General features: G+C 43.1%; 1 protein-coding gene across 6 annotated transcripts in view; it reads left to right on the forward strand.

Annotated features, from left to right (window-relative positions):
* Positions 1-26812, forward strand: part of LOC144683562 (neuron navigator 1-like) — a 725427-nt gene that overhangs the window by 517133 nt on the left and 181482 nt on the right. For all 6 annotated transcript variants that reach the window (XM_078546698.1, XM_078546702.1, XM_078546700.1 and 3 more), the window contains one exon: positions 14188-14482. In XM_078546698.1, the coding sequence (XP_078402824.1) occupies positions 14188-14482 (295 nt within the window). The remainder of the gene's footprint in view (positions 1-14187; positions 14483-26812) is intronic.

A 26812-nucleotide genomic window follows, 5' to 3' on the forward strand; every position in this document is an offset into this window, starting at 1 on the left:
TCCTTATGGTTAAGATAGCTTTGACCTATTTGGGTGAGAAATGGTTAATAGTGGAATTGGGAAGAAGTTTTCAGGATTACAGCTTAGAAAATTAAAGTTCCCAGGCAGATTTCATCTCGGGGAAATACCCCAACAAATTATCTTTCATGTGAAAGAGACAATTTGTGAGAGGATTTCCACTATTTTGTTAGGTGGCATAAAGTGCTGATTACAGTTTTTTATTTAAAGTTTACATCTTCACAGATGTTATGGATAATGTGGCTGGGTAACGTATAGGCTGTATTTCAGAACTTACAATATCTTAAAAGGGAACTTGTATAATTTTGAACTGGTAGAGTGACACTTTTGTGTTCACTGCTATGTTTGTCTCTTGTGTTTATGTCTAATACTTCAAAGGTGTTAGTTATAAAGATTCTCAGAACATACGTTTGTGTAGGACTCATCCTGATTTGACACAGGTTTGTTCTGTTCCAGTGACCTCCTATAAGGAGGCTTTAGACATGTGAAATAAGAGGCGTCAGAATATTCATAAATGTGATTGGAATATTGATTATGCATAACTGATTTCATACTTCAAAAATTTATTCCTGTCTCATATTCAAGACTGAAGAAGCAGGATGCTGGTACTTAATTGCCATAGTCTATTTCAGATTTTGTGAATTAGTACAAACTTGAATGGGAGCCTCATTTGCTGGCTGCCCCTGAATTCCTGATATGCACAAGATAACCCTCATTTCCCAATGTGTCTGGCTTGAGGATGAGCCTCCCCTGCTGGCAGTGCATGTTTATAAATTGGCCCTGCTGTGTCATGAATGTGGTACACCAGCAATACATGTGAAAGTGCATGTTTATCTTGCAGCCATATCCCAGGAAGCCCAAACAAAATCATTTTTTAAAGTGGCCATATTAACCGATGATGGATTATTGGCTCCAGTTTCCATTTACTATTTACAAACAGAACAACATGCTCATTGCAGTGCCACCTGTCCACAATTTAGAGATGTCAGTGGCCATTCTTTTTGTGCATTTTTAAGGCTGTATTAAACCTGTTCAGCATGTTAACATGTACCAATGAGTGCCTACTGTTGCTCTCTGACTTCTTGTAAACTCAGGCATTTATTATTCCTATCCTTATATAGAAATTTTACAAATAATACAACATTTGGTTAATTTACCATAAATTGATAGGAAAGAATGCTGAGGTAGAAAATTGACCTTGTTGTGCCCACTTTAAAGGCCAAAAACGGGCACAATGAGTTCCAATTACAGGATTAATACACAAGGGCAGCTAAAAAAAAATCTGACCTGAAATTGGTTCAGGCCATTTATCAGGCATCCCTGGGTGCCACCTGAAGCTTACATATATAAATGAGGGGCCTAATGCCTGGTTTATATCCCATCACTGAAATTGTGCAAACCCTGCTGCATTCTGGATTCTTCAGTGACCGTCAACTAAAAGTATGTTTTTATAACACAAATCTTAATAAAAACTTTTTTTTGGAACTAGGGGATCAACATTGCAACACCATATCCCCACCCACCCCAAACCCAAATTTCAGAGTCACCATGATCTATTGTTCATATATCTCTCTGTCCTGGGATTTAGCTTTGCGTTCTTCATATACCTATGTGCAACAGGCATCCTTAGATTCTGGGAAAATCCCAGTGGATTGGAAAACTGTTATTTTTATTCATTCATGGGATGTGACCGCCGCTAGCTAAACCAACATTTATTGCCCATCCCTAATTGCTCTTGAGAAGGTGGTGAGCTATCTTATTGAGCCACTGCAGTCCATGTGGTGTAGGTACACCCACAGTGCTGTTAGGGAGAGAGTTCCAGGATTTTGACCCAGCGGCAGTGAAGGAACGGCGATATGTTTCCAAGTCAGGATGGTGAGTGGGTTGGAGGGGAACATGCAGGTGTTGGTATTCCCATGTGTCTATTGCCCTTTTCCTTCTAGTTGGTAGTGGTCGTGGGTTTGGAAGGTGCTGTCTAAGGGGGCTTGGTAAGTTACTGCAGTGCATCTTGTAGATGGTACACACTGCTGCCATTGTGTGTTGGTGGTGGAGGGAGCGAATGTTTATGGATGTGGCGCCAATCAAGCGGGCTGCTTTGTCCTGGACGGTGTCAAGCTTCTTGAGTGTTGTTGCAGCTTCACTCATCCAGGCAAGTGGAGAGTATTCCATCACATTCCTGACCTGTGCTGGACAGGCTTTGGGAAGTCAGGAGGTGAGTTACTCACTATAGGATTCTTAGTATCTGATCTGCATTTGTAGCCACAGTATTTATATGGCTAGTCCAGTTCAGTTTCTGGTCAATGGTAACCTCCAGGATGTAGATAGTGGGGAATTCAGCAATGGTAATGCAATTGAATGTCAAGGGGCGATGGTTAGATTCTCACTTGTTGGACATGGACTGCTTCAGGATCTGAGGAGTTATGAATGGTGCTGAACATTGTGCAATCATCAGCAAACATCCTCACTTCTTACCTACTGATGGAAGGAAGGTCATTGATGAAGAAGCTGAAGATGGTTGGGCCGAGGACACTACCCTGAGGAACTCCTGCAATGATGTTCTGGAACTGAGATGACTGACCTCCAACAACCACAGTCATCTTCCTTTGTGCTGGGTATGACTCCAATTAGCACAGAGAATCCCCCTGATTCCCATGGACCCTAGTTTCGCTAAGGCTCCTTGATGTCACACTCGGTCAAATACTGCCTTGATGTCAAGGGCAGTCAATCTCACCCCACCTCTGGAGTTCAGTTGTTTTGTCCCATTTTGAACCAAAGCTGTAATGAGGTCAGGAGCTGAGTGGCCCTGGCAGAACTCAAACTGGGCGTCAGTGAGCAGGTTATTGCTAAGCAAGTGCCACTTGGTAGCACTGTTGATGAGCCCTTCTATCACTTTACTGATGATCAAGAATAGACTGATGGGGTGGGGTGGGAGGGGTGGTAATTGACCAGTTTGGATTTGTCCTGCTTTGTGTACAGGACATACTTGGGCAATTTTCCACATAGCCGGGTAGATGCCAGTGTTGTAACTGTACTGGAACAGCTTGACTAGGGTCACAGTAAGTTTGTCAGGGCCCATAGCCTTTGCAGTATCCAGTTCCTTCAGCAGCTTCTTGATATCATATGGAGTGAATCAAATTGGCTGAAGTCTGGCATCTGTGATGCTAGGAACTCCCAGAGGAAGCTGAGATGGATCATCCACTCGGCACTTCTGGCTGAAGGTTGTTGCGAGTGCTTCAGCCTTGTCTTTTGCACATGTTGTGCTGGGCTCCCCCATCATTGAGGATGGGGATATTTGTGGAGCCTCCTCCTCCAGTGAGTTGTTTAATTGTCCTCCACCATTCATGACTGGATGTCGCAGGACTGCAGAGCTCAGATCTAATCCGTTAGTTGTGGAATCACTTGGCTCCGTCTATCATTTGCTGCTTCTGCTGTTTAGCACACAAGTAGTCCTGTGTTGTAGCTTCACCAGGCTGACACCTCATTTTTAAGTCTACTTATGGCTTCTCCTGGCAGCCATATGCCTTCCTGCACTCTTCATTGAACAGGGTTGATCCCCTGGCTTGGTAGTAATGGTAGAGTGGGGGATATGCCAGGCCATGAGGTGGTTGAGTACAATTCTGCCGCTGCTGATGGCCCACAGTGTCACATGGTTTCCCAGTCTTGAGTTTGAAATCTATCCCACTTAGCACAGCGGTAGTGCTGCACACCCTCCATCATGTGAAGATGGGACTTTGTCTGCACAAGGACTGTGCAGCGGTCACCCCTACTGATACTATCATGGACAGATGCATCTGTGGCAGTAGATGCAAATGTAACACCACACTTCAAGAAAGAAGAGAGCCAGAAAGCATTAAACTATAGGCCAGTTAGCCTAAAATCTGTCATTGGGAAACTTCTAGAATCCATTATTTTGGAAGCCATAAGTAGACTGAAAACAGAACATTTTGGAAATCATAGTACAATCAAGCAGAGTCAACATAGTTTTGTGAAAGGGAAATCATGTTTGACAAATGTATTAGCAATCTTTGAGGATATGACAAGCAGGGTAGATAAAGGGGAACCAAAAGAAGTAGCGTATTTGGAATTCCAAAAGGTATTCGATAAGGTGCCACATAAAAGGCTACTGCACAATATTAGAGCTTGTGGTGATCTTGGATAGAGGATTAACGAACAGGAAACGGAGCTGGGACAAATGGATTACTTTCAGGTTGAAAAACTGTAACTAGTGGAGTGCACTATGATCCATATTAATAACTTTGATGCAGGGACCGTCAGTGTTGGAGCCAAATTTGTTAACAATACAAAGATAGGTAGGAAAGTATGTTGTCAAGAGGATACAAAGAGTCTGAAAAAAGATATAGAATCAGATGGGTTACAACGTGGGAAAATATGAGACTGTCCATTTCGGTGGGAAGAATGGAAAAGCTGAATATTATTTAAATGGAGAGAGCCTGCAGAATGCTGCAGTACAGAGGGATCTGGGTGTCCTTGTACATGAATCACAAAAAGTTAGCATGCAGGTGCAGCAAGTAATTAGGAAGATATATGTTCTGTTGGCCTTCATTGCATTGCGGATGGATTGTAAGTAGGGAAGTCTGTTACAACTGTACAAGGCATTGATGAAACTGTACCTGGAGTACTGTGTACAGTTTTGATCTCCTTACCTAAGGAAGGATACACTTGCATTGGAAACAGTTCGGAGAAGATTCACTAGTTTGATACCTGGGATGAAGGGATAAGTTGGGCCGATACTCATTGGAGTTTAGAAGGCTGAGAGCTGATCTTATTGAAACATTTAAGATTCTGAGGGGGCGGGCTTGACATGGCAGATGCTGAGAGGATGTTTCCCCTCATGGAGGAGAACCCTCCTATGTGTTCATTCTTTAGCCTTCAGAACACCTCCCGTGGCAACAACACTATCTGCACTCACCAACCAACTCCAATCCCTCACTGGGGCCTGCCAGACTGGCCCAGAACTCCCACCCCAGATCCCAGCTCTCTGATTGTGAGGGCACACAACCCCCACTACACTTTCTTCCTCCTGGTGCAGCCCAGCAGTAGCCACCATTCCCGGTGGTGCTGCTGAGTTGCCAGCCCTCTGATTGGCCTGCAATTCTTGGGTTGGGTTCCAATTCCTGGCATCTCCTGTCGAGGTGTGACCCTGGATCCCACTGACCACCAAAGCAGGGTCATTCTCCTCCTGCCTTCCCCTTCCGTCCCCACTTTCAGGCCGGTCTGCAGGACCACCCTGCCAGCACTAAATTCCGGCCAATGTCGATGGTCAGCCTCTTGTCTATGGTGTGCGTTGCATATGCAGCCACAAAACGTGCCCAAAAATGGGTCCAGAAGAACTTCAGTTTCAGGATGTCAAACTCCATTCGTAATACCTTTGAAATTCTCCCTGGACCATCTGTCATTCCTTGGTGGGGGGGCGGGGGAGGGATATAAACCAGGAACCCAAGCTGATGTGTAAACATTTTCCTGCAGATCAAGTTTCCCTTATATAACTTACTGAGGGTGACTAAAAGATGATTTAGGACTGAACCATGGGTTGAGTCATCCTCCTATTGTTCTTATCTCCCACTGAAGAAATAGTCTCTGCTCCATGTCTCTGTTTGACAAGAGAGAAAAAAAAAACTGGCCAAAATTTTTGCATTGCATGTAATCTTATCTCTTTGTCTTGACTTTGGTGCATGTTCTGGGGTCAGGCTCGGTGGTTATTGGAGGACAGTGGTCGATATTTCCACTGCCGCTGGGTATCCTGCCTTTAGATGGAGAGGAGAATGGCTGCAGTTCTTACTGTGCTGTAGCCTGGTTGACAGTGCCGGTGAAGAAGATAAAAAAAAAATTCTGTTTATCAAACCACCTGCTTTAGCTAGTGCAATTGAACCCAGATGTAGGAGCTGATGGCATGGCCCTATTTTTCCTCCTTGAAGACACTCCTTAAAACCCATCTCTTTGACCAAACTTCTGGTCACCTAATCTAATATCTCCTTATGTGGCTCTGTGTCATATTTTGTTTTCTAATGTTTCTGTGAAACACCTTGGGACATTGTATTACATTAATGTGCTACATAACTATAACTTCTTGTTAGTTTGTACGAGGACCACTAATTCACTGGGAAACTAGTCTATAATTTCTCTCTCCTGTCGAAGAAAGGTTCTTAAAAATTTTAAACGTGAATGTTTATGCTTGGACTTTTAAATGTTAAATGATTGCTAGTTCAACGTGTGATCCAGATATTTTTGCTGTTTAGTTTTATTAAACACAGTAAAGGAAAATCATTGATTCATCAAATGATTACAGTACAGAAGATGAAGGCACAAATGAGTGGACACACAAAAACCTTGCCAAAGGATCTGTAGAAGCAGTCATTATGGGAAAGAGATGAAAGGAATATATTCCCCTGCTTACCCATATTGTATTTTTTAAAGTTGGTGTTATGGCCTCCCCAACCCCATGCTCTAATTCCTGGAACTGACCTTGAAGTCCCCTTGGCTATTTATCATGGAGCTTCCTCCTTGGATGCAACTTGCGTCAAAAATGTGCCCAGTGTAGCCTCCATTTTCCCAATTAAATTATGCCCAAGTTACACCCGGATTTATAATGAGTGTGAATCAGCGTGAACAATGGCAGGCCCAAGGGGAGGTTGCACACACTTTGACTCTTAATATTTAAATTTGAGTGAGGTCACCCAACATTCAATCACACACGGCACAACATGCTCAGGAACCTCAAGGAAGCTTTTCAATTTTTAATCTGACTATACTTATACCAGAAAACTGAATTGAGAGAAGCAGAAAATACAGAGCAAGTCTCTATTGGGATTTTGTTCTTAAACCACTCAAAAAAATGCAATTATAAGGCCAAAAATAAAATTACTTTGAGTTCTGCAGTACCTGCAAACCTGGCTACAATGTTGAGAGAGTCCTGAACAAGCACAGTTGAAGGAACCTCAGCTGTTGGAGTTGAGGGCATGGTCAGTTTTGTTGCAGGGAAATCTGTTTGGAGAGAAACTTTGGACAGGTCTAAAAGGTTGAGGAGACTGGGTGTATTATGGTTATGCATGTAGCTCACTTGTGTCCCAATTTGTTGAAAGTCATGTAGTTTGTTTGTGCCCAAATTATGTGTGCATTGGACTGCAAATTTGGAGGAACTGCCAGGCACTTATATATGTCCCGTAGCTGAAGTTTTCTGAACCATGTGCAGTATGGAAAGCATTTTTCTCAAAGTTGTATTTTTCCATGATAAATAGAGCACCATCTCTTCTTTTCTGAAATGAAATACTTTCCTCTCTGGTTAAACGCAATAGTTTATCTTGTGCTTTGAAGCCGTGTTCTCAAATTTTCCACACAATTCTAGCTTATAAAATTGATGTCTGCCTAGGCCAATAAAGATGTGAAATATTAGCAAGCACATTGCTGAGTCGTCAGCAATGTCAATCTGAGTTTAATGAGGCAAAATAAAGTTAACCAGTACTTGTTAGTTTTGGAAATGTGTCAGTGTTGCTTTTAGTACCATACCAAACCTTCATGTTCATCAGTAAAATAGTTCTAGCATAATATCATTGAATGTAAAAGGACATTTCATACTTGTGGAAAATATCAGCGCTGACTCAGTACATGATAAATTTTAATCATTTCTTTTCCCATGATGATATAAACAGGTCAGCCTCAACCCCTCCTTCCATCAAAATGGTTCGTCAAAGCAACAAAAAGACAATTGTCTCTTTTCTGATAAAGACCAACTTTGTCCTTTTAAAACATTTTTTTTTAATATGCAAGGTATCCAGGGTGTGATCTTTTAATATTGTGTGCTGAATTTTAAACGAGTATCGTTTTCTTGCTTGTGATTACACTGCTGCTGCTGTTTGTAGCTACTGCTCTCAGGAGATCTGCTGTCATAGTCTGTCACGCTTGTCCGTCTTGCACCATCCTCATGCATCCACTGTAGCTCGCCTCCAACTATTCTGTGCTGTCCATCATCCAACTATACCTAGATCGACCTCTTTCTGCTGCCCTCCACCTTTTCTCTCTAGAAGAGATCTCTGTAGCTTTTCAGTTCTGATCAAATGGCCGAAATACTGACATTTTCTTATCTGGATGTCACTTTTTAGAGTTCTTTCTGTTCTTGCAATTTCAAACACATCTTCATTGGCTTTATGGCCTGTATTTGGAATTTTTAACATACGTCTTAGCATCCCCATTTCAAAAGCCTCTACTTTCTTCCACAAATCTTCATTTATTCCAGGTTTCTGGTGCATGCAGAAAAGTGGATAGAATGTAGCATCTTGAATTTTCTTGTTGTTAGCACACCCTTCATCTTCACAAAATTACTTTTGATTATCGCTATCCTTGTAATTTCAGCATCACAGCTACCATCTTCTGTTATAATTTCTGTTAACAGACAAACTTATCCATTTGCTCCAGTGTGACACCATCCACTTCAATCTTCACTCTAGTTTCTTCTAATATATTTCTTCTAACAACCAATTGATTTAGTCTTTTTGGTATTCATGCTCAATCCACATATTAAACTTCTAGATTACACTTGATCTATGATATTTTGTAGGGCCACTTCTGATCCTGCAAACAGCGTGTTGTCATCAGCGTACCGCAAGTTTATGTTCTTGCCTCTGATTCTCACCCTTGGAAGTACATCTGACTCTGAATATTTGTTCTGTGTACAGATTGATTAATTTTGGCAACAGGACACAGCCTTGTCACACTCCTCTCTTTATTTGAAACATGTCCGATTGCCCATCTTCTAGCCTGATGCTCACTATTTGGTCTCAATACAGGCTCTAGAGAAATTTCACATCTTTGCCATCAGGTCACATTTCAACAGCACATCTATTGGCTTTTGGTGATAAACATGAACAAGTGCTCTTTCAAAGTGCTTGAGGTTAAATATTCCCCCTCTTGTTCCTACTCCAGGTCTAAATCCAGATTGTTCCACCAATTTCTGCTTCAAAGATGTTGTTATTTCTTTCTACTATGATTAGTAAGGTCAGTTTAATGAGATGACTCATTAAGCTTATAGTTCCAAATTGATTCCATTGCTTTAGGTTTCTTAGGTAACTTAACGAATAACAAATGTCTCAAGCCACTTGGAATGTATCCTTTGATCACAAATTTATGTTATCACTTCTAATTTTATTTTTCTACGAGCTCTTAGATGCCCTGTTGTTATTTCATCTATGCCTGGAGCTTTTCCTGCACTCATCAATTTCAAAGCATTCTTTACCTCTGATATCAATATGTTTGGTCCATTGTTTGCCCCTATATCATGAGGACTCCATCGATTTGGATCATCATGCAATTCACTTATATCTCCTGTGCGTTTCTTTGCTTCTGCATTCCTTTCAACCAATATTTTAGCATCTTTCTCTTTTATACACCCGCTATCTGTTGTTATCCCTTTCCTTCTATCTGTCAAAGATTTCACCTTCTGGTGCATAACTCTCATGTTGTGATTTATTTGCAGCTCTAATACTTCATCACATATTTCATTACACCATTTCTCTTTAGCCTGTCTACATCCATCCTTTGTTTTCTTTTCAATGTTATCATACTTGGGTATGTTTCTTTTCTTTCCCCTTTCTATCATCATTGCTAGTAACTCATCTATCATCCATTCCTTGTCTCTTTTTCTTTTCCATTTTGGTAATATTTCCTTTGCAGCATGTTAAAAACAAAGGTTAAAAATGTCATATATGATATCAGGTTTTTTAAAAAATATTCGTTCATGGGATGTGGGCGTCACTGGCTTGGCCAACATTTATTGCCCATCCTAAATTGCCCTTGCTCAGAGGGCATTTAAGAGTCAACCACATTGCTGTGGGTCTGGAGTCACATGTAGGCCAGATCAGGTAAGGACGGCAGATTTCCTTCCCTAAAGCACGTTAGTGAACCAGATGGGTTTTTATGATAGTCGACAATGTTTTCATGGTTATCATTAGACTTTTAATTCCAGATTTTTATTGAATTCAAATTCCACCATCTACCCTGATTACCCTGAGTGACTGGATTATCAGTCCAGTGATAATACCACTACGCCACCACCTCCCCTGAAAAGCCATGAAGTCAATTGTCAGTGTTTGCAGGGTTTCAATTCCCTTGCCACTTATCAAAATCAACTATCCATGCAGTTGTAAAAAAATCTTGATTAACTTGGCTTGGTATGAAAGAAATGAATTTGTTCGGTCGATAAGACATGAAAAGAAATCCAAAACTGTATATATCAAAACTTCATTTTTGTTTGCCATTTTTAAAATGGACTTTCTGCTGAACCAAAAAGATGGCTGCTTCAAGTCACAGGGCCGCTGGAGTAGCCCTTTGTTCTGGAAGCTACCAACAGGAGTTACAAGAACAAAATAATCCTCCTTTCATCATCATGGAATCTCGCACACAATTGTAAGGACATTATAATCACGAAACCAGGGGCTAACAGATTGAAACTCACCATGCCTGCAGCTTTGTTAACAGACCGATCTCACACCTGGGACTGTCCCGGTCCATTTCAAAAGGAGAGAATTGAGAGGATAAGTTTACCCCTCTAGCGGAGTCATGCAGTCTGCCTAGACAATGGCTTCCCAACACAAGAATCTACATGGATGGTAACTCTTTCAAAAGCTAATGGCTGGGATATTATCAGTCCTGAAACCAAAAGCCAGTTTCAGACAATGGATAACATCCCTTTTAAATCATTGAGGAGAAAGAAGGCCACATGACTCAAGTGACCATTTTGAAACCCCTATATTCTTTTGAGAACTGAGAAAACCCTCAAACTGTTTTAACACCAACTGAAAGGAGTCCAGGAGCCTGGCTAAGCAAGCTGCCGGTTACCATCTTTCAACTCCTCAAAGTCTGTTTGATCTTATAAATTTCTGATCAATGCCTAGCAAGCAGTGTAAGCATGGAAAGCCTATTATGCTGCGGCATCATTCGTTTCAACGATATTCTGTGTTGCTGTCTCCAAACCAGGAGCTCATCTGGACTTTTTCGCAAAGGAAACACCCTCTGGCCTTTGACTTCTCAGACTTTGGAAATCATGTGAACTAATATTCATTTATGTGCTTTTATTGTAGTTGCGCATAGTTGTAAATCTTCCTCTTTTCTATCCCTCCTTTATGTATGTATGTATATGTCTCTGTGAGAGGTTGTGAACAGTTTTTCCCCCACCCCTGGGTTTGAATGGGAATAAACTCACCTTCTGAGTTAATCATAACGCAGTTTTGCTGCGAGTTATTATTAAATTGGATCACATAAACTGGAGATTTGGGGAAACATGGCACAACCTACTTTAAAAATAATTCAAAAACACCTCTGCTCACGGATCGACAAGGAGAGGATGAAAAGTTCAGTTTCTCTCTCTCTTGTTCATAACACAGATAAGACTCAAAGGCCTAAAGCATAATGTAGTAGCAAAATAGACTTGCACGCTATCCTTTCATCTTTCGGTATATGGGTACAAATGAAAGTCAGACTGATGCTACTGACTATTGAGTAAATCATTTTAAATTGTCTCTAATCAATTACTCATGGGCTTATCTAATAGTCAGCCGCTCAAGTAGCAGCTGTGTAGGGAGAAATACAGTTAAGAGGTCAGGTCGCAAACCTTTCTCTAATGAAAGGTCATTGACCTGAAAGGTACTGCCTGATCTGCTATATTTACGGCAATTTTTATTTTCATTTCAAATATTTGCTCATGGGCTTGAGCCCCAGACACAGAATTTCTCCCAATTCACAACAGATTAGCATTAAATTTGTAATTTCAGTCTGAGATGTTAAAAGGGTTGGTAGTTTGCGAAATGAATAAAAATCACAATGCTATATTCAAAGGAAATGATGGGCCAGAGCTTCCACGGAGTGGCTTTCACCAGCAGATTGCCACTCTGCTCCTTCCAAGGTCGGGAGCTGCACGTTTCTTGTCCAATCTTCTGTCCAAGACGCGGTGAGAAATGTGCAGCACAGATTCCAGTGCTGGGCAACAGCATCGGGGGAAGTGAAGCCATGTCCCCTTTTTACAGCACTAGCTGCTCTAAACCAGGTAATTTTAAAGGTCCCAAGCACTTTGAGAAGCCAGAGAGAAGGTAAGCCTGTAAGGTAAGTGGGTGAGGGCTTAGGGTGGTTAGGCTAGGTGGGATGGGTGGTGGGGGGGTGTGGCGGGCAAGGTGGGGTCGGTAGAAGGATAGGGACATATTTCCCCCTCCCATACCTGCCTGGAAATGAGTTGGGAATGGGTAAAAGGAGGCCAACAGGGCTAGAATTTCAAAATTACCTCTCCGTTTCCAAACCACATCATCTTCCCCTAGTTGGGAGATGTGATGGGTCACTACCCTGCATGCATGTCCTATGATGTCAGGGTCACTATTATAAAGGCCTAGGCAAAATTTGGACTTTCGTCGTGACAGGAGGGATTTGCAAGCTTGTGCGAACCTCAACAGATCAGTCAGTTGAACTTTGGGGGATGCCTGCGAGGAGTTTACAGGTCATTTATAAAAGGTTTTGCCCGCTCATATTCCCCATTTTCCCTCATATCTCCATGCCACCTTGTATCTCCCCATAACTTCATGCCCCTTCCACCCCATGCCCCCCATGCATCTTCCATACCCACGCTTCCAGTATCCACAATGTACAGAACCAATGAGCCATTGGCAAGTCTGAAATGCTCATGAAACTGACAAAATTAGCAAACATGCTTTGAAAAACATTCATTCATCTTATAAACTGATAAATCTATTCATAGTATAATTGACAACAGAAGCACTTTGAACAGATGATCAGACACTGTTTTTCAAAATAGCCTCATTATGAATGCTGAGCTGAATTCTGAGAATGGCTAAAGGGCTCAGCTCAGTCCACAATATTCTGAACAAGACTCTGAAGAAGAGTCATGCGGACTCGAAACCTTAACTCTGTTTCTCTCTCCACGGATGCTGTCAGACCTGCTGAGATTTTCCAACATTTTCTGTTTTCATTTTATAGGCAATATTAACACAGTTTGACTATTTTGTTGTAGTTTTTCAATACCAGTGTTTCCATTTGGACAAGATTAAGAGGTGTTAGGAGGATTGAAGCTTTTGTTATTGTCACGGAGATGAAAATACTGTAGGAGAGGACGAAGGTGATGGGTCCATGATTGCAAAATTTAGAAATAGCCCGACTTGCTTTTTCTGACCCAGTGGAAAATCCAGCCGATAGAGGAGCAAAGCAAGGAACATATGGTGAAACTTTATAAAACACTCGTTCAGCCTCAACTAGAGTATTGTGTTCATTTCTGGGCACTCTTCAGGAAGGATGTGAAGGCATTCGAGAGGGCGCAGAAAAGATTTACACAAATAGATCTAGGGATGGGGGACTTCAGTCATGGGGATAGACTGGAGAAGCTGGGTCTGTTCTCCTTAGAAATAAAAAGGTTGAGTGGAGATTTGATAGATGGGTTCAAAATCATGAGGAGCCCAGACAGAGTAGATAGGGAAAAATTGACCTCAGCATCAAGAACCAGAGTACATCAACTTAAGGTGAATGGCAAAAGAATGATAGGCAACATGAGGAAAAACTTCTTTACACAATGAGTGGCTAGGATCTGGAACGCACTACCTGAGAGTGTTGTGGAGGCAAAGTCAAACATAACTTTCAAAAGGAAATTGGATAACTAGCTGCAAAAAATTGCAGGGCTACAGGAAAAGCTGGGGGATTGGGACTAGTTGAGTTGCTCTTGCAGAAATCAGTACGTAGGTGATGGGCCAAAAGGCCTTCTGTGCTGTGTTCCATGCTTCCATGAGTTGAATAATGGACTCTCAACAAGAAAGTATAAATGCACTGCTGGTCATCAATTTGGCTCCCTCAGGTGTTGCAACTAAAGGAGAGGGCCAAAAATCCATTTTAGTAAACAAGTATGTATATTTTCATTACCTTCAGCCTGGGTCCATACCTCGTGTGAGAAGTTTCATAAATCTTGAACCAGGTATCTGGATTGAATCTTGTATAAATCAGATATTGGATTTCTATGTACACATGAATTTGTTAACAGTTGGAACTTATAACTGTTAACAGAATTTAGCTTTAAAATTTGTTAGAATGTTTACTTTAAAACTTTGAGTATTTGGGTTTTCACTCTGCACAGAACACTTGGTTAACTGATCTGTGTAAATTGCTTTGCAGCTCCGAACTGATGCAGAAAAGCGTTCCATGGTGGAGAGCGGCCTGACCTGGTACAGTGGCTCTGAAGGTAAAGGTCAGAAGAAGTCTGAGGGTGGCTATGATGCCAGCAACCTTAAAATGGATCAAAACACAAAGTGGAGACGTATCCGCAGTGAATCAGCAGAAGAATCAACGAAAAACGAACTGAAGAAACCGCAATCTACTGGACAAACTAGTTCACTGAAAAGGGGTGGGGCACCGGTAGGAGTAACTTCCCCAATGACCAGTTCAGGAGCAGGCTCACTGAAAGTAGCTGGTAAGTGTCTAGAATAGCAATGATAGTTTTAAAGAAATAAGTATATTTTACATTACTGGAAACCTAACAAAATCTTTTGAGCTGCTGTGTAATACTATATTTAGAAACTTGCATTAAAACTTCAAACTGTTTGACAATATGAATTCACTGGATTTGCTGCATAATGCTTTTTTACTGCTGTGGCCTTTAAAATAATCTGCGTCTAATTTGGAATCACCTTGGGGGCCAGGTTGCAGTAATCCTCACTCAATGTCAAGTAAATAAAACTGTTTGTGACGTGAGATCAGTGTTCTCATGCTTCTCCTCCAGAAAATCTGTTTTCTTTTTAAATCCAATTGTGCATGTTTTAGTAGGTTTTAATGTGAAGTCTGTGGTATCTCTTTCTGAATCACAATTGTCCATTTTGCTGCACATTATTATACTAGCAGTCAGTGTGAAACATCCTGTGAACTATCACTTGCTGATTTAATTCAGATTTATGCATTTCTCAAACAAGGTGCAATATTACTGACATTCTTGTGAATGGACAAACACAAGATGTTACGAGTACTACCACAGTGATCACTTCCACCACACAAATCCATATCGCCAGACCTTCACAATGGTTGTGCTCAGACCTATCTGAAAACAAGTGGAGCACATGCAGAGGAAAGTGGGATGACAGCATGGTGTTATCCACCATATTTCCTGACACCTTGCTTTGGTTGGTCACAATAGCCAATTTGTCTTTTAAAAAAAAGTCTCAGCTAGACTCAGAGAGTCATCTCTGAAAGTCATCCCTGCGTTTGAAGACTGTGGATTAAGCCCAACGTATAATCTAGACTGACACACTGAGGAGCGAATGCGACATTGGTGAAGGTGCCATACTTCAGACAAAATGTGGATGTGAAAGATTCCATTTGTTCCTTTTATTCATTCGTGGGATTGGGCGTTGTTGGAAAGGCCAGCATTTATTGTCAGTCCCTAATGACCCTCGACAAGATAGTGGTGAACTGCCTTCTTGAACTGCTGCAGTCAGATAATTTGGATACACCCTGTTGTAAAACAGGAGTTCCAGAATTTTGACCCAATGATGATGAAGGAACAGGTATATAGTTCCAAATCAGGATGGTGTGTGACTTGCAGGAGAACTTGCAGTTGGTGGCGTTCCCATTCATCTGCTGCTCTTGTTCTTCTAGGTGGTAGAGGTTGTGGGTTTGGAAGATGCTGTTGAAGAAGTCTTGGCGAGTTGCTGCAGTGAACATTGTAAATAGTGCATACTGCAGCCTCTGTGCACCAGAGTAAAGCAGTGGTGAAGCGAGTGAATCTTAAATGTGGTGAATGGAGTGCTAGTCAAGCAGGCCACATTGTCTTGGCTGGTGTTGAGCTTCTTGGGTGTTGTGAAGCTGCACTGATCCAGCCAAGTGGGAAATATTCCATCACACTCCTGGCTTGTGCCTTAAAGATGTTGGAAAGATTTGGGGGAATCAAGAAGTGAGTTACTTGCCACAGAATACCCTGCTCCTGATCTGTGTTTGTGGTGTTATGATCCCTGAAGAGACCAATAACATTTCAGAGATATGAATTTTCCAGTAACCTATGAAAAGGATCACACAACAAGATTTCTCATTTTAAGATTTTTACTGTAACAAACTAAAATCAACATTGACTAAACATTACTTAGTAGGCAGCTAATACACTAAACTACAGAAAGGGTATTCCCTAGCAACTTTTTAACACAACCAAAAACCCCATGCAGCATTTCTACATTTAACCCAACTCTCCATATACATTTAGGCCAGAATTTTCACATTGGCGAGTTGGGGGCGGGGCCTGCTTACCGATGCGAAAATGACACGGGATGACGTCGGGGGAACCCTCGATGTCATCCCGCCCTATTTAAATGTTCAGGAAGGCGGGCGGACAGTGAAATCAGCTGTCCACCCGCCAACCTGTCAATGGCCAATTGAGGCTGTTGACAGGATAATTAAGATAATTACAGGCCCTGCCCGTCCAACCTTAAGGCTGGCGGGCAGGCCAGGAGCCCCAGCGGGCTTCTGAAAAAACATGAAACCTCATCCACTGGCGGGATGAGGTTTCATGTCCGTTTTTAAAAACTTTAATAAAGTTTCTGAGCTTCTTATTAACATGTCCCATCTCATGTGACATTGTCACATGGGGGGGACATGTTAACAATTTTTTCATTTTTCCATTTTTAAAGTTTTTTAGACTGTCAGTAATCTCCCTGAGACAGCACTTAGTCTCAGGGAGCAGTGCGCTCTTTTGTGCGCATGCGCAAAAGAGTGCACTTTGACAGTTGGGGAATCCCTCCCCCACCACACACAGGAAGCGCATAGGACTTCTCGTTGGGTGGCCTGCTGGGTGGGCCTTAATTGGCCCGCCCACTCAAAATGGCGGTGGGCCCCGTTTTGGCGGCAGGGGTCGGTTGCCGGCCCGCCGCCGAGCCGGTGGGGCCCGGCCGCCCACCCAGGGCAAATTTCTGCCCGAAGTCTTAAGGTACAATCCAAAGCTCCTCCCAGCTCTAACAGGATCTCTTCCCTCTGCTTCACCAAGGTGAATCTTCACTGTCCTTTTAAACAAAGCCCCCTTCACTCAACCCTTTGAGCATAATCAAATGGACTTTCAGTTTCAAAGTACCATCTGGTGATTCCGTGGCCTTTAACTCTTCAGAGTCATTTTTTCCTCAAACATGGATTCTATCCTCACCAGCTCTCTGCTTGGTTATTAACCCAAAAAGCAGTCCTTTTGCCTGGCATCGCAGCATCTGTTATGGGCTTCTTCTCCTTAGTCTGGCTGGCTCTGAGAGTCTGCATGCAGCAAGGCCAGCTACTCCTTCCTTTGTGTCCAGGTACAAAAGCTTGCATCTTACTTTCAATAAGGTTCAACCTGGGCCCCTGTCCCCATGGCAACCAGGTAACATGGGCTCGTTTCTGGACAGGTGTAGCATGAGGTCTCACCCCCCCCCTCCCGCCCACTTGAAATTACTCAATTTTACCCCTTGTTAATGATTTCGTTGCCTGGCACTTATGGGGCACAAATGCCACTTGCCACTTATCAGTCCAAGCCTAAATATTGTCCAGATCTTGCTGCATGCAGTTATAGACTGCTTTAGTGTCTGAGGAGTTGCGAATAATATTGAACACTCTATCATCAGCAAACACCCTACTTTTGATCTTATGATGGAAGGAGCAGCTGCAGCTTTTTGAGCCTTGGGGAACTCCTGCAGCAATATCCTGGGGCTGAGATGATTGGTCTAGAACAACCGTAACAATCATCTTATGTGTTGGGTATGACTCCAGTCAGTGATGAGTTTTCCCTCTGATTCCCATTAACTTCAATTTTGCCTGGGATCCTTGATGCCACATTCGGTCAAATGCTGAATTGAAGTTAAGAGTAATCATTCACACGTCACCTCTGGAATTCACTCTTTCATCCATGATTGGACCAAGGATGTAGCGAGGCCTGGAGCATAGTGGCCCTGGTTACCCCCAAACTGAACACTAGTGCAATGGTTGTTACTGCGTAACTGTCACTTTGTAGCCCTGTCAATGACACCTTCCATCACTTTGCTGATGACTGAGAATCAATTGATGGTATGGTAATTGACCAGATTGGATTTGTCCTACTTTTTGTGTACAGGGTATACCTGGACAATTTTCCACATTGATGAGTAGATGCCAGTGCCGCTGACGTACTGGAACAGCTCGGGTGGGGTGCAAATACCTCTGGAGCACAAGTCCTCAGTACTACATCTGGGATGTTGCCAGGGTCCATTACCTTTGTAGTATCCAGCTTTATTTTGCCTTATTTATTTGGAAACGGTTAGTTTGGAGAAGACAGTTGCTATACAGTGAAACTTGAATAGACACTCTTGAGAAATGGACTCCAGCAAAAAACAGACCCTTATTGAAACAACCCTGTAATTTATATGGTTAAATATATTATATGAGAAGCATTGTGAAACCACCCACGCTCTCAAGTTACGAACTGTGGTCAAACTTCAATGCACCATGCCTAATTACACGCTGGTCACTCGAGACAGCAGATTTTGTGAAAGAAACGGCTTTTGTGGAAAGGTGAGCTCTTTACTCAGCATTCATAATGGCAGAAAACCATTTTATCTCTGGATTGAATGCTTACATAGCTCTATCCCAGAGATAGAGCAGTTTGATGCTGCTATGGATGCTCAATAAAGGCTGCACCATTTGACAAAAAACGGTACTTACACAGAACCCAAAATCGTCATGTGTTGACCTGCATACGTCAACCCCCCCGAATCAAGGAAAAGCATGCAAACAGAAAGAATAGCTATCCTTTCCTGCCCCAAAGGTCTGTCCATATGCTGTTTCAGCAACTGCTCTTCCCCTGGGCCACAGCAAGGCCACTTTCGCTCCCCTTCTAATGGTGGATCCACTTTATTAAGGACCTTTGGCCTTAGGGAGTGGAAGTGGATGTATGCTCATCTTTACAGGATGGGGCCTATATTGTCTGTAGCTTAGGAAAATGTTAGGTGTTCCCATTGAAATGTATGAAATTAAAAGGGTAGATGCTGAGAGGTTGTTTCCATGGTTGGAAAATCTAGAATTAGTGGTCATAGCCTCAGGATAACAGTTCAGCAATCTAGGACTGAGATGGGGTCAAATTTCTTTACTCAGATGCTTGTGAGAGATTGGAATTCTCTACCCCAGAGGGCTGTGGTTGCTCAGTCACTGAATATACTAAAGACTGAGATCGATAGATTTTTGGGCACTAATTAGTGGAATCAGGAGATACGGGATAGGGCATAAAAGTGAAGTTGATGTTGAATTTCAGAAATTATCTTATGGAACAGTGGAGCAAGTTCACTGGTCTCTGTGGCCTACTCCTGCTTATATGCCTTATGTTCTTATATCTTGGGTTTCTCTGTCTCCCTGTTGCTTTATGGAGCGATGGGCAGTCCTGGATATCAGTCAATCTTCCTGCGAACCCACTAACTAACCAGAAAACTGCAGATTCACTCCTACACATAAGGTGACCTGTTGTGTTTTCCCCCCCAAATGTTCCCAACCTGTTGATTTAAGCTTCAGTACACTGATATTTTCCATTATCTTTCCCCCTTTTTTTGTCCCATGACTGCATTCTTGCTGATATAAGTAGAACTGAGAAACACAGGTCATTGCTGAACATGCACTCTGCTCCAAGTGAGAGTGTTGTGAAAAGAAACAGAGATTTAGATTGCAAAACCATTAAGTGAATAGAGCTGAACACGGGTGTGTTGGAGGGGGCTACTTAAGCATTATTGTAGTTGATTAAGTGCTGATCACAGTCTCAGCTGGTTGTTCACGATTGTTGGCAAGATTCTGCAAAACATTAAATCGTCATTTTGAAAATAAGGATGGCGACATGATAGCTGATGCCAGGTCAGCTTCAATTCACAAAGAATTTGCAGTATCTGCGCCAGCCACAATGCACATCCCCTTTCAGAGCTAGCACAGGCTAGCTGTAACTGCTGTGAGCCACCCTGACAATATTGGCTACCTGCTGATTTGTCCAGCCATTGAACAGCGTGGTTAGCTCTGGCTGGATGCTGCAATCACGTAAAACAACAGACAGAATGAAGCCATGATATGCTGTCGTCAATGGAGGGTGGTTAACCGCACATCATGGCCTCTGCACCCAATTTGGGGCGATGGAATTTAGCCCCCAGCGAGTTTTGTGCCACCGGCATTCAACACAAGAATTGAGCCATAGTTCATAATATGCAGGCTATGATAGCTCTGAGTATTGAGGGATAGGCTAAAGCTGACAGTGAGGACATGGGAGGACAACCAGTTCGCAAAGATGTTTCCAATTTGAAGTGGGACTATTTGGAATGAAATCCATGGGAACCAGGGACTGAATTTAGTTGCTGCAGCATTGGCCCGGCCCACCACTGGGAAACTGGAGGCCATCATGCCCCAGCCATTATTTGACATTGAGTTCTGCCAGGGCTTCCAATCAGGCAGTTAATTGCCTGCATTCGGGGCTTAGGGGTGGAGGTCCTGCTTCCAAGAGCTGCCCAACCAAAAGGCTAGTGGCCACTGCCAGAGCAGCCAGCATGGGGGAGGCCCCAGAATGCAGTTTGGTTTGTGGGACTTGCCTGGGGTACTCAGGCAGGACTTGGCGAGGGGCCGTGGTGATGGGTGTGATCAGTCGTGAAGGTGGAGGGCATCTTTGAGCAGGGGCAACCCTTCCTGCCACGGGGTGGGTGAGGCTCTGCATGGGCCCCAGGGTCTCCCAAGCCCGCAGGAAAGCCTTCAGCTTTTACTTAGCAACCTTGCCAAGTGTCATAAACCCTCTTTCCCCCCCTCCTGCTGCTGGTAGAGCATCAGTGACAGTAGGATGAGGCTCTTAAGTGGCCATTAATTAAATTCCACCCAAGTTGTATAGGTGATGTAGTGGAGAAAAATGGAGTGGCTATTGGGGCTAAGGGGGAGGTCTTGTGGCACAGTGGGTAGCGCCCCTCTTCTGAGCCAAAAGCTCTGGATTCGAGTCCCAACACAAGACTCTATGGCCGAGGAAGGTGCATACATAACGCGGCCAAACAGGATGAGTACCAATCTGCCTAGCCTTCCACTACGTGCAGTAAGAGCGGGAGGGATTCCTAGTCAGCCATGTGGTGGAAAGAACATTTGAGCCACTGCCATCACTATCCATAGCTTGAGATTACAACGTGCACATATAAGTGCATGTTGCTGCAATGACTTGGACTCCCTGTGTGAACTGTAACTCTCCACCACCATAGGGTCCAATTAGGCTGAGAGGCCAATGACAACTTGGAGGAAAAATGAGCTATGGTTACAGTCATATGTGATGCAACTCTGAGCAGTGTTGTTTCGATGCTGTAACTTGGGTAGAAAGTGTGGAGAAATAGCGAATTGAGTGGTTAGATGTTGTAGTGGGAATTTTAAAACCCAACTATGCTATCAACTTATAGAGTAATTAAGGCAATTTTAACCTTTGGTTTAGATAACTTGCATTGATATTTGTGTTTTTCATGAATTTAATTGTATACTTCATGCACATTCATCAGCCTGAGGCTGCGGAATTATACTGCTTAATTGCTAATAAATCTGCTTTAATACAGAGCAGCTCTCTGGTCTGTACAACTGGAGAGCGTTTGCTAATACAGAGACTGTGTGTTCATAAGTACAAAGCTACCTTTTGAACTATGATTAGCAACTGTTTATAAATACAGAGTTCACATTTGAGTTCATAAATACAGGGATCACATCTGGACTTAAGTAAATAAAACTGAAATTGGAAGACGGCTATTTGAATAAATTAATGATGACTGAGGGAATGTTCTTCTCCACAAAACTTGTTATTTTTTGTGAGTGAGTAGGGAAACTGCTCAATATCTTTCAGACGGACAGGACAAAAAGAGCAAGGAACTGACATCAATGACCGAGTGCAGCTGCCAATGTCTGCTCCCTGCTTGGAAAAGAACTCTGTGGACCCTTCTTGTTTTTGTTAAACTAGAAATGTTAAAAACACATTTTCTCTAGAAAACAGCTAAGCTATTGATCCATGAAAGAAAAATCTTTCTCAACCTAATAGTTGAGAACAAGTGCAAGCTTAAGCTCCTTTACTCAGGTCGGTAGGAGTTTGAGTTATCTCTGTTTCTAATGGTCAGCTACACAATAGACAGAGGTTTTGGAGCAGAGAAGCCAAACCTTTGCTTAAAGTGTGAGGAGTTAAACAGGAAATCAGGAATTTGACAACTTCACTTAACTTATCTTGCAGTGTAAGGGGTTAACAGAATGGATATGCTAATCTATGGGGCACATGATGATGTGGCACTAGCACCTTCCTGGTCTAACACCTTTGACAACAATCTTGCCTGCAAGAAGCAATTTTCAATTTTCTTTTCCCTTAACCTGGTGAAAACTTGTCATATTGGACAGAATTTAATGTAAGGGGTCTCGCCTGCTGGCTGGAGAGCTGGCGAAAGCGCCTCGCCGCCTCTTTTCAGGAACGCCGGCCTCATTAATGGGCAGTGGTGGGCCTTTTCCCCAGGAGCAAGGATCATGGGAGCGGAAATCCCACCCATTGCAAGCTGCCGCTGATCAGAGGCTGGCAACTCTTCATTGCTTGGTAGCCCCACTGGGAAGGTGATGGCTGCTGCCGATAATGCACCCACCCAGGGCCCAGGATCATTGAGGGACCCAGGCCACAAGTGAGTGACGGTGGGAGGGGTTTGCAGCGTGGGGGTTGCAGGGGAGTGGGGACAGCAGTAAAGGAAAAGTGGGGGATGGTTCCCCCTCCCCCCTTTCTTGATCCAGGTCCCTCAATCAGGCACTGAGTGCCTTTGAATGAATATGCACCCCTGAAGCCTGCAAACAATCATGACAGGGTCTGCTTTTTGGGCGTCCCACCTGGTGAGTCCCCCATCCGCCAATGGGTGAATATCAGCGGCGACGGGATGAGACCCTTAAATTGGCAGCGGGGTGGGAAGGCCATCCGCAGGCTTTCTTGCCACTGACTGAATTGGGGCAGAAGTGGGAAGGTGACGGGAATCCCCACATGCCACTCTCCCACCCGATTAAGTCTCCCTCCCACTGCCAAATTTGCCAAGGGGGAGGGTATTAAGTTCCACCCATTGCCTCTGATAACCAGGCAGTAATTGTTATATGACTATAAGCAGCTTTGAGAGCCAGTATATTAACACTGAAATTCGGTTCCACTTCCGCAACAGCAAATAGGGAAATTTTGAATTTAAAATATGCCGTGTTGTAATTTTTTTTTTCACTCTTTGTTAAACCATACCAAGCACCATAAATATACACAGGGCAGGATTTTACCGTCGGTGAGCAGGGGCGGGGCCCTCTCGCCGACACGTAAAATAATGCGCGGTGACGTCAGGCAGAACTCCCGACGTCACCCCACCCCAATTAAATTTTCAGGAAGGCGGGGGCGCAGCAAAATCAGCTGCGGGTCCGCCGACCTGTCAATGGCCAAATGAGGCCATTGACAGAACAATTAAAGTAATTAGTGGACCTGCCTGTTCAACCTTAAGGTTGGCGGGCAGGCCAGGAACCCCGGTGGCAACGAGAAAAAACATGAAACCTCATCCAGCAGCGGGATGAGGTTTCATGTAGGGTTTTAAAAATTTTAATAAAGTTGTTTTGGAAATTATGAACATGTCCCAGCTCATGTGACATTGGCCAGGATTTTCCCCTTGGCAATTTGGGGGTGGGACCCAGTCGCAGAGGGGAAAATGACATGGGATGACGTCGGGAGGAATCTCCGATGTCATCCCGGTCCATTTAAATTTTTAGGAAGGCGGGCAGACAGCAAAATCAGCTGTCCACCCGCCGACCTGTCAATGGCCAATTGAGGCCATTGACAGGCTAGTTAAAGTAATTAAAGACCTGCCCGTGCAACCTTAAGGCTGGCAGGCAGGCCAGGAGCCCCAGCGGGCTCTAGATTATTCATGAAACTTCATCCACTGGCAGGATGAAGTTTCATGTCCGTATTGTAAAAAAATTAGCAAAGTTTATGTGGTCTTTATTAACATGTCCCATCTCGTGTGACATTGTCACATGAGGGGGACATGTTAATAATTTTTTAATGTTTCTATTTTTAATGTTTTTACCACTGTCAGTATTCTCCTTAAGACAGGACTTTGCCTCAGGGAGAAGTGTGCTCTTTCCTGCGCATGGGCGAAAGAGCACACTTTGACTGTTGGGGATTCCCTCCCCCCTTCCCGGAACAGGAAGCACATAGCGCTTCCTGTTGGGCAGGCCGCTGGGCAGGCCTTAATTGGCCCGCCCACTCAAAATGGCGGCAGGCCCCGTTTCAGTGGCGGGGCTCGGCTGCCCACCTGCCGCTGAGCCAGTGGGGCCCGCCCGCCATCCAAGGGCAAGATTCTGCCCATTGTCATATGAGGGGACATGTAAGGGAATTTTATTTTCTATTTTTAATATTTTTGAAAGTAGAGCTGATTTCCCTGAGGCAGCACTTAGCCTCAGGGAGATGGGTGCGCTCTTTCGTGCGCATGCGCGAAAGAGAGCACTCTCGATTTTAGGCATTCCGCCCCACCTGCACAGGGAGTGCATAGCGCTTCCCTGTGGATGTCATGCTGGGCGGGCCTTAATTGGCACCGCACCTTCGATCGGGGGCGCCGATTGGAAGCACACCCGCACGTGCCCACCCATCAACTTCCTCCCCCGACGGGGGGAAAATTCTGTCCATAGTACCATTGGTAGGAAAGACCATCACCTTTAACTAACTCTCAGTTTGACTATTCAGACTTGTGGTAATTATATGCTTGTTTCATGAAACCATCCCTAATTATTGGTAAAGATCCAGTGACCAGGAAGGAAATTTGTGAATCACAGTGTTCAAACAGCTGTGCTGGTGCATGCGTATGCTTTTTTTTTTAAACCTGTTTCTCCATTTTGCTTTGGAATTCACAATGCAATATAAAAGGGGCAGTGGTGGTCTGCATTCTTAAGCAAGTCTACAATATAAAAAGAGCATTGGAAATCACCTGCGCTGTTGGAGGTTATGCCAGTAGTTTAATAAAGCTCCCACATGGCTTTGGGATTAACAAATTTAATTTAAATTTTAATTACCATTTCTGGTAATATCATTTGTGGACATTGTTAATTTAAATTTCAAAATAAAAAGTTTGGAATTATCTAAAAGTTCTGACACTGCATGAAAATGATGTAGGCTTATAATTTTAATGGGTTCATGATTCGCACATTTTGAGGAGGCTGAAGATTTATGTAGTATTTTATAACGCTTTATTGAGGAGGGCACTATTTTCATTATGAACCATTTCAATGACATCAAAACAAATACATTACTTAGAGCAAAATCACAAAATTAAAGTAGGCAATTGGTGGGGTGACCTGCCCTGATTTTAGTTTGTAATGTCATAAAATACCAGGTCAAGTTTAGAATCAAATTTTAATTTAATTTTAGTGTTACATGCTTTCTAGACTGTCATCACATTGCATATAGGAATGAACAACAGTAAATGATCATGACTGGGTGAGCGGCTCTGGAGGATACATGGGAGACATAGCGGGGTTGTGGGGGGGTATGACAGGGCATGCACAGCATGTGGGGCATGGAAGGGGCATAGAGCCAATGTCCTCGAGAATCAAGGCAGGCCTACTAACTAGCCCACTTTGGCATCCACATTCCTCCGATGCTGCCTTGGGCCTGTCAATGGAGGCAACAGACCCCAACCTTGCATGCATATGCCTCTCGGAAATGAAAATATGATGGGTATGGAAGGAGGTGATGGGTCCACACCGGTGGAGTCAGGAACTGCCCTGACTTTCATTTTCCAAACCCGATATGAAAATTTGGGCCAGTGTCTCTTGTGTAAGTAGATGAGATGAGGTTGTATTTGTCAAAATCTTTGAATCAGATTTTATACAATGGGCATACTGAAGATAGCATACCTATCGATGTTAAGTAGAAACTTGTTCATTGTGAGGTAATGTACACTCTATGAAAAGTGAGAGTGAGGAAAGTTTATGGATTGACCTTGCTGGTTTGGAATAAATATTGGAGAGAAAGGAAGTCTCTAAAATTAAATGATGCATATTACCAATTGTCAAAAATTATCAAAAATAAATATATTTTTAAAAACTGTTAGGTGTTGTGGAGGAGGAGCATCTCACCATGTAATGCTTTGTGCAGAATATGGAGGTTTGTGATTTAATTTGTTTTGAAATTATGGTTGTACATATAAACTTCAATTATTATTTAAAGAGAGAGGGGAATATGTTAATTATATATTAATTGTGTTTCATTGAATGCAGGTGATGGGCATTAACTGGAGATTCACTTTTGCTCCTATAAATATGCACAGATTGAAACTGTGATGTGGGGTTAGAAGATGCTGCTGTGTAAACTTTGTAAATAAATGTTTATAGAAATGTGTAAAGATTGGCTCCAGTTCTATCCTTTGTAAACATGCTTTCTGGAGTATGGTATGTGGTTGTATGTTTTATCATTAGACCCTTTTTTGAACATTTGTAATCTTCAGGTCTTCTGGCACAACCTAAGGATCTATATCTAAAGAGGATATGGTCAGTATCTCTGCAGTTTCCACTCTTTCTTCCCTCAACATCCTAGGATGCATCACATCCATTGTTGGTAAATCATCCATGTTGAGCACACCCAGCCTTTCTAGTATATCCTCTTTATCAATTTTCTGCCCATCTAGTATCTCAACTACCTCCTCTTTCACTATGCCTTTGGCAGCATCCTCTTACTTGGTAAAGACAGATGCAGAGTTATTTGGTGCCTCAGCTGTGCCCCCTGCCTCCATGCATAAGTCTCCTT

This window comes from Cetorhinus maximus, chromosome 8 (assembly GCF_964194155.1).
Source record: "Cetorhinus maximus chromosome 8, sCetMax3.hap1.1, whole genome shotgun sequence".
In the NCBI taxonomy this organism is placed as follows: Eukaryota; Metazoa; Chordata; class Chondrichthyes; order Lamniformes; family Cetorhinidae; genus Cetorhinus; species Cetorhinus maximus.